Here is a 12,708-nt window from a genome sequence, read left to right as displayed (position 1 = left end):
TTTTCCTTCAAATTTCAAACAGATCAGAGTATCTGACATTTAAAATTGACTTCATTACTTTATCTAATGTCAGTTATTAAACTTAGAGCATACATAATTTTTTCTTCCCTCATTTTCTTTAGTGAGAAAGGTCTTAACTCTACCTCTTTTCTCATGTGGGATAATGTTCTCTTTATAAACTGTTTAGGAGTTTTTGTTGTTAAGAATCACCTCAAACATTCAGCAATTTGAAAATGCTTGATATAAGTTTCTGTTTAGAGAGAGTATTTTACCTTAATCTGCTTGGCTGGGGTTGTCATCTCTTTATCAGAATAAACAACATTTTCCTGGGCAGATTTTTCGAATTGCTCTTTTAAAAACTTAGTAGAAACCTTTGGTGTCTCTTCATCCTCAGGTGTGTCAATGACTACAAACAAACAAACAAAAAAGAATACCAGGGACATTATGTAACTAACAAAAATGATATTTGAGAAGAAATTATAATGCTATGGGAAATGTCTCATAAATTAAGAAAGTAAAATTTACAGAAAGTAAAATGGTGGTATTAGTGACTCTGGGTGGGGAGTCATATTGATGAAACTGCTGTTTATTTTAACTGTATATATTTTCTAAACTGTTCTATACTCTTGTTTTACTTTTATAGTCAGGAAAAAATATTAAAATATATAAAACAAGAACAACAGGAGAACAGTAAAGGTAGACTTATTTCTTTAAGTAGCAAAATCAAAATACAAATATAGTTTAATAATGTCTTGGTCACATATGGTTTAAATCTTCCTTAAACCCTTCAGGACTGCAAAAATTGTCATTCTCTCTCTCTTTTTTTAAGATTTATTTATTTATACAAGAACTGGGATACAGATCAGAGGTGCAGGAGGATGAGACAATTCACCAGAGAGAGTGGGGAGCAGAACAGGCAGATGGACCGAAGACACTGCTGAGGAGAGCAGTGGGCGAGGCAGGAGAGGTCTGCCAGCCATGTGGGCTTCTCCCCAGCTGGCTGGGAATCAAACCCTCACTGCAGAGGCTGTGGACAGCTTCAAAGCACAGCGCTCTAGCCACTGCGCCACCTGGGAGGTCTGCCATTCTCTTTTTGTAGGCAAGACAACCTGTGTCCATTTTATGTGAACACTTACAAATTTGCCTTTAGTCTGATCTCATATCTATAGGTTGGAGAACTGGATTTATAAGTGCTCAAATCTGTTTTACAAGTAATACAATCTATATAACAACTTTGTTATCAGGGATCTTGATAAATATCATTATTTTCCAGGTCTCTGAGGCAAGAACAATTCTGAGGTGGCTGGCTTATCACTTTCTAGGTTTTTAGGATAAATACATCTAGGGTTGATAGACAATGGTTTATTTTAAAAAGTTTATTGCATCTATTACCACAGATAGAACAAAATTATATGGTCCCTTTGGGATCATGAGTAACAGTTACTAACTTTTCTTAGTGGGATGAATTGTGTTTTGAAAGTCCTGTATTCAAACACAGACAGATAATAGAAAGTATATTGAGATCAAATAATGCCAGATTCTTACCTGTTTCTTGAACACATTGTTGAAACTTGGAAGCTTGGTTTATTTCCTCAGTGTGTTCTTCAAGATGAGACATCTGTGTTTAAAGACAATTTTAAATAAATACTTGTATTCAGGAAGTTATTTCAGCCCTGCACATAAAGGCTTCATCTCACAGAGGTTTTCATCAAAGTCTTTAGTACAGGTTGAGCGACGCTAATTAGAACTCTATCACTTATTTTAACACAGAGATTTATGCTACAACATGACACATACAAGTTAACATGTTAAATGCACTCGTATTTTTAGGGTGCTAGTTTTATTTTTCAAATATGTTATTTTCAAACTATGGAAAAAGACTCTGATTTACATTGATGTTAAATACATAAATAAAATTTAAAAAAGCTCATAAGTTCAGAATTTCCACACACTTATGGAAACTGTAAAGTATTGTGTCTCTATGTAGTTACCATTTCTGTTCCAAGAACATCAATTTTGTGTGCTTTGGAAGGCTCTTGTTCATTTCTTTCCATTTCCTGTCTTCTTGAAATGTCTACTTGCCTGCTATGTCGACTTGCCTGGAAAAAAAAAGAATGACTGAACAAATAGATAATGCCTTAAGAATGCCTGAAAATGTTAACTTATTTTCATTAATGAAATTTCAATAGCAGAGGATTCTGAAAAAGGAAAAAAAAATAAGGTTCTACAGTATATTAGTTTGCCTGGTTGCTTCAGTAAACTTATCACAAACTCAATGGCCCAAAATTGCATAAACGTAATGTTTTACAGTTCAGTAGGTCAACAGCCCTGAATGTGTCTCACTGGGTATTGTCAATTGTCAGAAGTTATATATTCCTTTCTGCAAGCTCTATGGAAGAATCCATTCCCTTCCCCTTTGCAGTTCTTGAAGCTCCCATTTCCCTTGGTTCATGGCAATTTTCTAATATTGCCATCTCTTCTGATTCTCTGACTCTCTTCTGATTCTGACTCTCTTCTGATTCTCTATTCTACTTTTAATGATCCTTGTTATTCCACTGAATCAATCCAGATAATCCAGGATTTTCTCCCATTCAAAACATCAAATGAAAATCAAAATAATGAGCACCTCATACTTGCAAGAATGGCTATTACCAAAAAGGTGAGAAACAAGTTTTGGAGAGGAAGTGGTGAGATGGAAATGTTTTAACACTGTTGGTGGGAATGTAAATTGGTATAGCCACTTATGGTAAGAAGTGTGGAAATTAAAAAATTAAAAACAGAAATTACATATCATCTATCTATCCCACTTTTGGGAATTTATCTGAAGAATACAAAAGCACTGAAGAGATATATAGCATTATTTATTCTATTCAGTGCTGGAAACAACCTACATACCCATCAATTGACAACTAGATGAATAAGATGTGGTATATAGTCACAATGGAATACTACTTAGCGATAAAAAAGAGGAAACCCTGTCATTTGCATCAACATGGATGGATCTAGAATGTATTGTTTCATGAAAGACGTCAGGTAGAGAAACAGAAATGCCATAATTTCACTTGTATGTAGTATACAGAGAAAACAAACAAATGAACAAATGGTAAATTGGTAAAAGGAGTCCATTGTATAGTGATGGACAGAATTGGACTTTTGGTGGTAAACTTTTTTTTTAATAATAAATTTTATTTTTATATTCCCAATACAATTGCAACCCCCCCATTCTGACCCGAATCCCTCCCCTCCCGCCCCCCACCCCCCAAAAAGTGTCTCTGGTTCATAGTTTTTTGTTGATTTTGATTTTCACTTTCTTATAGTTATTCATTTTCCTGGTCCCTTATTTAAATTTTCTAGATTCCTGCTATGAGTGAAACCATCCGGTATTTTTCTTTTTCTTTCTGGCTTATTTCGCTGAGCATGATCCCTTCCAGCGCCATCCATGTTGCTGCAAATTGCATGTGTTTATCTTTTTTGAATGCTGAGTAATATTCCATGGTATATATGGACCACATCTTCTTGATCCAGTCATCTATTTTTGGGCATTTGGGCTGTTTCCAAAGCTTAGCTATTGTAAATAGTGCTGCTATAAACATAGGGGTGCAGGTGCTCTTTGGAATTGATGTTTCTGTGTCCTTTGGGTAAATACCTAGGAGTGGAATTGCTGGATCATATGGAAGCTCTATGTTTAGTAGGTCCAGAAATCTCCACACAGCTCTCCATAGTGGTTGGACCAGTTTGCACTCCCTTGGTGGTAAACTTAATGTTGCATTTACACATACTGATTTTCAATGATGCACATCCGAAACATAAAATGCAATGTGATTTCAATTAAAAATAGAGGAGAAAAGATAAGCTGATTATACGTTTAATTCTCTCTGTAATATTGATTTCCCTTTACTATGTAATTTAACATTTACAAATTCTGGTGATTGAGACATATATGTTTTCAGGGACATATATGTTATTCTTCCTGCTATTCTAAGCAGCAAATATTAATTATCTTCTACACACTCTAAGAAACATGTGCTTGAAAAGTTAAAGCAAATCCTTAATGAAAAGGAAATATATTTTGTGGTTTATAAGTCAGATTTTCATGTTATAGAAAGACATTTCACTCCCTGGTGGCGCAGGGGTTAAAGTCTCAGCCTTGTCAAGCTATTGCCAGCCATTGCCTCATGAGTTCGATCCCTGGCCAGGGAGCTGACCCGCATGGTGCAGCAGACCTCGCCTGTCTTGCCCTGCTGTATGAAAGTAGATTTGCTTGTTCTGCTCCCCACTCTGTCTCTGGTAATCCTCTCACCCCCAGCACCTCTGGCCTACACCCCAGTTCTTGAATGCATAAATAAATAAAAATATTTTTTTTAAAATAGGCAATCCAATCAATGTGGAAACACAGTTTGATGGCACATTCAATTATAGTCTTCAGTTGAAGACTAGAACAATGAACTATAACCAACATAAACAGGTAATATTATGCTAGTGAGTATTTTTCAAATAGGGCTACTTTTGATTTTTAGTTAAGTAGATAGGTGACCCTGGCTGAAGAGGAAGCTTGGTACTCATGTTAATTTTGGTTATCCAATGCTGCTGTTAGTACAGAATTGAATCTGATGCAGTGTATGATGGAGTGATTCATATGATGAAACAGTTGACACAGTGCTAAAAATCTTAACATCAAAAAATAAGTGTATAGACACGACTCTATAAGAATTTATGTATTTGAACTTGAAGTTGGGAGTTCATTTTTTTCTTTATACTTATATGTCAAATGAATACTATTTTTGAGGTCTGTTTTTTTTTAAAAAATGGTCATAAATTAGTAGTGAATAGTGAAGTGAGCAAAAGTGCATTATTTTAACCAAATGGGAGTTTTAAAGCTTTTTTTTTTCTTTACAGTGAATTAAATAGTTTTAGGTTATCAAATACTAATCCTTTAAACCAAGAGTTATTTTTATTTATTTATATATTTATTTTTGTGGGACCCTCGCCGGTGGCCAGGGAACGAACCGGCACTGCAGAGACTGCGGGCAGCCTCGCAGCCCAGCGCCCAACTGCTGCGCCACCAGGGGAGGCCCTAAACCAAGAGTTATTTTAAAATTAATTTATGAGATCTTGTGGTGATTTCTTTTCTTTTCTTTTTTTTTTTTGGCTAATGGACTTGTAGTATGTGGCTTTTTCCCCCAAAGGCATTTCATTTACAGGGTCAAAGTTCTGGTTGGCTAAGGGATATTTGCTTGGTGATTATAAAATATGATATGCTCTTATTACATTTTTCTAGGAAGGAGAATTAAGAAAAAAGTTGATATCTTTCCAACAAAAAGTTGAAGCCTACATGTAGGTTTACACTTTACAATGTAGATCACATTTCAATTGTTGCATTAATTAAACAGATGGGAGGAGTTCTTTCATGATATATATACAAATATCAAATCATCATGATGTACAACTAATTATCTTAAGATTTTACTTTTCAATTATACTTCAATAAAGCTGAAAAAAATATAGATTATATCTCACTAAATTGGAGACAGTATAATTTATTTTACCAAGCAGAATAATTTTCCTGCCCTAATTAATCTCTACTTTTTCAAAGGTTTTAAAACAGCATGATTGATACAGTTTATGCTAAGAAAAGTTAACAAATGAAGGAAGAAATAATGAATAAATGACTAAAATAATAAACTTCCATTAATAAATTAATTTCATTCAACCTACTATTTGCCAGAGAACATTCCAGAAACTAGGAGCATAACAGCGATCAAAATGTTTATTTTACTTTCTCCTGAGGGAGTATAGAAAACAATCTATATTCTCTCCTTTAAGTTTAAAGATTGTAATTCCATACAATTAGCTTTGCATAATCAAATCTTATTTAAGGATATCAATTGTGTTAGGCTGGAGGTAACAATAATAATCATTGAAACCTGCAGATAAAAATGATGCATAGACACACTGAGAAATAGGAAGTACCGATCAATCAGATGTGAGAATGCAAAGGACAGTGTTAGTCTGACCAGCACCAAGATCCTTGTTTAAGGGGACTATAAACATTCCTACAGAACCATTCTCTACCTACAGGCCCACATGCCAGGCTGTGTCCCAGAAACATAGTTTATATGATCCATTCCTCCTCTTTAGCTTTGAATTGGTTAACACTAACAAAAATCAAGAATTTTTTTTTCCTGCTTTTAAAAGCTTTGTAGATCTGGGAATAACCAGGTTTCCTTTCCAAGATGGCAGTGTCTACTTGGAACAAAGTTGTGACCATCCTTTTCAGTTGGGACATGTACTTTGCAGTTAGTCACTATTCCTACCACTCACTATTATTTAATATCAAGCTGACAATTTTTAAAAATTTTAAAAATTTTTAAAAATTTTTGTCTTAAATCCAAAGAAATTTGAGTTTCTAATATGTCTTGCTAATTGTTAAATATAAGAATAGAGTTAGTGATGTGAATCTGTATTGAGAAAGACAAATGCAAAATACTGGGAGTAAAGAAACAGTAAATAAAAGCATTTTGAGACAATTTTACTGCCCCCTGGTTACTGTAATTTACATAAAGTCTATCTTAAAATGATCTGAGATTTTGTTTCCATCATTTATTATGTTTCATATTTTGTGCCTAGTTTATTTTAGATTTTAAATCTGACATTCATTTTTCCCAATTGCTGGTGTCTAAGAGTATAGAGGTAGGTAAAAGGGTGGATCATCTTCATGCTCAGGAAGAAACCAAATTACACAAATAAAATACAATAAAAAATTCTGGCTGGAACACCAAACATAAATTCACACAATTCAGGAAATTGGTTCCTGAAAATTAAATTCAAATACAGATCAGGCTGCAAGACATAAAATGCAGTTTTGCTCACAGGTGAATTTCCTTGGAGTCAGGAATGGGGGATCAGCTGTAAATCCCTCCTCTACTACGTATGGCATAATCCTGAATAAGTCACTAAATCACACCTAACCTTGGTTTTTCTCATTTCATTCATCCCTCAAGAGAAAGAAAAACAGATGATATATCTGCTATAATTCTGGAATCTAAAGAAGACAATGTGGCAAATCGCAAAACAACATTAAGATGCTTGTGTGGCTTACAACTATCTGATGTCAGCCCATACGGGAGCCAAGGATATTACAAAAACCTGATAAATAAGTCCTTTTCCTGAGGAGATTTCTCCAGCACATTCTGCCTATCCGTCTTGCCACTGTCATCATTATTAGGGGAGAAGACATTATACATTTCTACCAATAAAACCGTAAACTCACTTTAGCACAGTAAGTAAAGAAAAAGATAGACTTGTGGATGGTGAGTCACTATTACTGTGACTCTTAGAAGTGGCCCCCACAGAACAAAATGGGATGAAAGACTGGTAGAGTGGTAAATGAGAGCTGTCTCAGTAAAGTAAAAAAAAAAAAAAAAAAAAAAACAAAACAAAAAAAAAACCCAAAACTAAACAAAACATTTCATGCTCAATGCCAAAAATTCAGCAATTTTACCCATCACTAATCTCTTTTTTAATAAAACTAGAAAGGGTTGTGATGTATTAATGTTATTTGCATCTTTGTCAAACAAACATAAGCAACACCAAAACTGTGTTATTTATGTTAGCAAAAATGCCAATGGATGCAAGGTTTGAAAGAATAATCAGTTCTTTCATGCGATGAACATAACAATCTGCTGTTGATATAGTTGTCTGTATTTAGATGCACTGAAATTCAAACCTGTTTTCTTTTACCCCAAATTTCCTCTTTATTTCTATTCAAGTTTATTTTAAAAATAAAATTACAGTATAAATTTTGTACAGTATAAAAATTTGTACCATTACAGTATAAAATTTGTACCATTAGGGTCTGTGCTTCAAGTAAAGGCTTTTTTTCCATATTGACTGTAAACTTTTAAAGTCTTAGTTAAAAAAGGATTTGCTCTTTGAAGTCTTCCCTGACTTTCTACACAGTTAGCTATTTCATGCTGTCAGTCTACATCTCTTTTTGTTTACCTGTCACATCTCAGGGTCATTATCTGATAATATAACCCTCTTCTTTAACCAATGTCATGCATCCTGAAATCCCAATGTTTAGCTTCCCAGGACACAAATCCTCTCCAAAATACAAAGGAGCAAATGAATGGGTAAATAGTCATATATTTCTAGGATTGTGAAAATTTTATGATTTATAAATATCTGCATTAAAATTTAAGAATCTAAAATGTTTCATGTAATCTATGATTTTATTTTTTGGTATTTCATTGTCAATCTTTGATACAGAACATTTCATAATTGGCAGGTGGTGCTGCAGAAGCTGTTGTGTATTGTGCCTTCCTATGAGCTGGCCACTCATGGGCAACTGTGACCTATTTGCTATCTACAAATCACAGAAGAACATTCCTTGACTACCTACAGAGTATAGCTCGTATCGCAAGGCAGGCTGGGGGCCACATAGGCCACTGCTGACCTGATTAGCTGACTATCTCCATGGTGGTCTCGGGATAACTGCCTGTGATAACATCATGTACTTTGCTGATGTACTTTGCTGATGCAAATGTCTCTGGACACATGGCATGATGTTCCCTTTCCTGTCCTTTGTAAAAATTTGTCTCCCATTCCTATCCTGCCCTCTGGACCGTATTCCTCATACCATTGTCCCATGATCAGCTTTTACTATCCTGTATAATTTCAATAAATGGCACAAGAACTGCTCAAGTGGCAGAGCCTTGCCTTGCAAACCAGCTCCACCACTGTTGTGTCCCCCAACTAAGCCAAGCCAGCAACAAAGTTCCTGTTGCAACAGTGTATAATATATGTCAATCACTTTACAAAGTGCACTCTGAAAAAGGCTTCCTTATAACAGTGCAAGTGATCAAGACATCTATGGAAGGAAATGGGTAGTCTGTAGTGCTGTAGCTGGCATTATCAGCATGAAGAAAATTGGTACCAACAAACCAAAAAAAAAAAAAATACGCAAAGTGAAAATCACACAGAAGGAAAGGCCCTTAGAAAAGAGGAAAAAGTATTTTAAATAATTATTTTAAAAAGATTTATTTATTTATACAAGAACTGGGGTAGGGTGAGAGGATTCACCAGAGACAGAGTGGGGAACAGAACAGTTAGACTGATGAAATACACTGCAGAGGGGAGCAGCGGGTGCGGCAGGAGAGGTCTGCCATGCCATGTGGGATTCTCGCCGGCTGGGGGGGATGGAACCCATGCTGCTGAGGCTGAGGACAGCTTCACAGTGCAGCACTCAACCACCTATACCACAAGGGAGACCCTTAAATAATCTTTTATAAATCTTCTGGTGTGAAACAAACCATTTTGTTGTTGGTTTTTTTTTTCAAGTGAATGGGTTTTACTCATTGAATTGCTGAATCTGTGTTTTGTCAAACATCATGCAGAAACAGGAATAGAATGCATTGGATGGGATTAGCGTGACACAAAAAAATTAAGCTGAGATATTTTGAATGACAATGAAAATATTTTTATCCTCAATTCTGATTTATATAAATAGGGAAAATATATCAAGGAGCAAAAATGTCAAGGCAATGATTAATTCTGATTCTTTGAATAAACAAACTCAGAAGTAAAGCCTCCAATTTTACTTGGTTCCATAGCAGTCTCGCTAACAGTTATAAGCATGTATTAGCTGGATTGTTGGATACTAAGAAACTAATGATGTAAAATATTAGAAAAAAAGTATTAAGGTAATGACTTTTTCCTTGAAGATCACTGCATCCCCAAATATGTGTGATTTTATATGGCTTCACCAATGCATTTATTTATTCAGTCAATAGCTACTGAGCACCAAGTATCTCCATAAGTACAGTATTTCAATAAAAATTTGTACTATCTATCTATCTGCCTGCCCATCTACCTATGATCCATGCATATGTTTATCTGTGAAATATATAAAAATACATATTTTATACTTAATGGAATAAAATATACTCATCTTGAATTTCTCTTGAGACAAGAATTCTAAATATGTACAGATGCATGAATTATGCAGGTTTACTCTCTGAGAGAAGTATTTCCATACAATTTCAATTCTCTCTTGACTCAAACAACTATTCCTTGGTCATATTTAGTTATAAAGAACAAAACACATTTTTATTTTTTTTGCTTTTTAAAATATTTTTTACATCATTGTTCATTTTTAGACAATATTTGCATCCCCCCAGCCCTCAGGTGTAGCCCCCATAGAATTTCCTTCACCAATGCACCCATGCACCATCACCTCCGTCCCCTGTGTTCCTCCCTCCCTCCCTCTGATCCCTCTCCCTCCTCCTCCCCTGCAGGATGTCTCTGATTTATAATTGTCTGTTTTTGCTTTGTTGTGTTTTGTACTGTTGTTATATTTTTAAACTGATGTCTTATTTGGTTCCCCTATATTCCTGCTATAAGTGAAACCATCCGATATTTTTCTATTTCCTTCTGGTTATTTCACTGAGCATAATTCCTTCTAGTTCTATCCACGTTGCTGTGAATGGCATGAGTTTCAAAACATGATTTTAATGAAAAATAATTAATTTTAAAATAGAAATGTTTGCCTTCAAAAAAGAGGATTCTGAATAAGTAATGCAAATCTGTTAGAACTTTGTCCTCTGCTTTCCAAAAAGTATTATTTATAGAGCCATAGTTTAGAGTCCAAAACTGCTAAAATTCATGAAAAAATATAGAAAAGATGTACTCCCCCATATCCAACTGATTCATATGTCCTGGTAATTCTATCTTTAATTATCTCTTGAGTCAATGACCTCATTACCCTAGAACTATGGACCCATTTAAGTTCCCATGTATACAATCTGTTATTTTAGTGGTCTCCTAAAGCTTATCTTCTTCCAGCTGATCTTGACCCTGCTTATATCAATCCTACACAGTCACAAAAATATTTCTTTTTTTTTTTTGCCTTCCAGACAGTACACTAGTTTATTTTCCCATTAGTGAATCATTTTGAACAATATTGATTTTCTTTGTTTTATGCATCCTTGGTAGAGAAATGTTACTTTTTTGGATTAATTACCAAGTGATTATGCATTTTTAATATTTATTATTCTGTAAATTATGTTTCTTAAATGCATATCTGTTCATCTTACTCTCCTGTTTAAGCTTTTTCAAGGATTCCTGGATGCCTTAGAATAAAGTAAAAATTCTTTAACATAGCATATAATTTTCTCTATTATCTGGCCTTTGTCTGCATCTCCAGATTCATGCCTCAATTACTCTTCACAATATTCACATATATATCATGCTATTTTACCTTTTGTGTAAATTGTTCCTTTTGCCTCAAATACAATTCTACATTCACGAAAAATTATTTTAAGTCTCAGCCAAAGCATTCTTCACCCTCAGATATCCTCAACATCTTCCTTCATCCAGAAGGAACAAACATAGTCTTCTTGTGTTGCAACAAATCTCATTTACATTTTGTATCACAGAATCTACCATATTGCACTTGTAACTATTTATATATGTCTGTCTCTTTGATAGAGTGAGCTTCTTTAGGGCAAAATAATATCATAGTCATCACTGAATCTTTTGTTCCTGAGAGATGGTGAGTACCTAATGATTATCAACTGTATAAGGCACAGATTTTGAAGTCATCCTTCTAGACTAGGATTGCATTTATCTCCACAAAGAAAAATATTATTCATGAACACTAAAATCTTCTTAAAAATAATGGAAGCAGTTTAAAACACTCCTTTTTGAATATAGACAAAACAGTAGAAAACACTATTCATATCTTATAGTAAAATTAATACGGGTTTATTTCTTGACAATATAAGTTCCATGTGACATTACAGGCACAATTTGCCTGCTGAGAGATTCACACAGAGCTCCTGTTGTACAAGCCTGCCTTCTTCTCATTGTCCTTCTGAATCTTTATGGCCCCTTGTGTTGTGAGGAATGGCATTTTAAATCCTTATATAAAATCTAAGCAAGAAGGAAGAAGCACAGTAAAACTGATTTGGTACTAATGTAAGCATTGTAAGGTGTGCAAACAAGGCATTTCAGGATAATTATTAATTATGACAACAAATGAATCACTCTGATCACTTGGACTTTCTTCAAAAAAGGAAAAAATTAAAAGGGTAATTAGTTGCAATTTCACTGGTGAATGTATCCACTAGCAACATGGGGAATGGAGAGACATTGAAGAGGCATATGGGGATCTTGGATTATGATTGGAGACTCATCAGTTCAAGTGAGAATAGGGAAATAAGTCACAACTAATTTTGGTCTCACTTGGAATCCACATTTGTAAGCTACTGGCACACAGAGAAGTAAGCACTGAAGGAGAGAGCTAGGAGGGGTCACCTTGGATTGGGCTGTTGTATTGGTCAGGAAATATACAAGGCCCTTTACAATAGTATAGTATCTAATTTCCTTAAAATTCTACCATTCTTATGTTCTGTGAGTTGATTACATATGAACTCTATCAAAGAAATGAGTAATGAATTATAGGAATAATGCTATGCAATGTTTAAAAAATACCAAAGATATATCCAGACGATAACATATTAACTAAAATTCAATCAACTAGATTTTTGAACCAGTATTTTTAACGTACAAAAGTGATGTATTTTAACATATATCAATAATATACTTAGAGTGTTTTTAATGTTGGGGCAAGGAGAAAGAATCATGATCCTTAAGTAGCTAAATATGTTGAAGAATTGCACAGTTCTGAAATGTCTTTAAAGAATCAAA

The 12,708-nt window shown here is 34.4% G+C and overlaps 1 protein-coding gene across 2 annotated transcripts in view; it reads right to left on the bottom strand.

Moving 5' to 3' along the window:
- Nucleotides 1–12,708, bottom strand: part of XIRP2 (xin actin binding repeat containing 2) — a gene marked incomplete at both ends in the record, with an annotated part of 242,748 nt that overhangs the window by 18,030 nt on the left and 212,010 nt on the right. For both annotated transcript variants that reach the window (XM_084247807.1, XM_084247806.1), the window contains 3 exons: nt 273–406; nt 1,546–1,618; nt 1,992–2,099. In XM_084247807.1, the coding sequence (XP_084103933.1) occupies nt 273–406; nt 1,546–1,618; nt 1,992–2,099 (315 nt within the window). The remainder of the gene's footprint in view (nt 1–272; nt 407–1,545; nt 1,619–1,991; nt 2,100–12,708) is intronic.

This window comes from Talpa europaea (genome assembly GCF_964194135.1).
Source record: "Talpa europaea genome assembly, chromosome: 1".
NCBI lineage: Eukaryota > Metazoa > Chordata > Mammalia > Eulipotyphla > Talpidae > Talpa > Talpa europaea.
The sequence above is the reverse complement of the archived record's forward strand: the minus strand, read 5'-3'. Positions and strand labels throughout refer to the sequence as shown.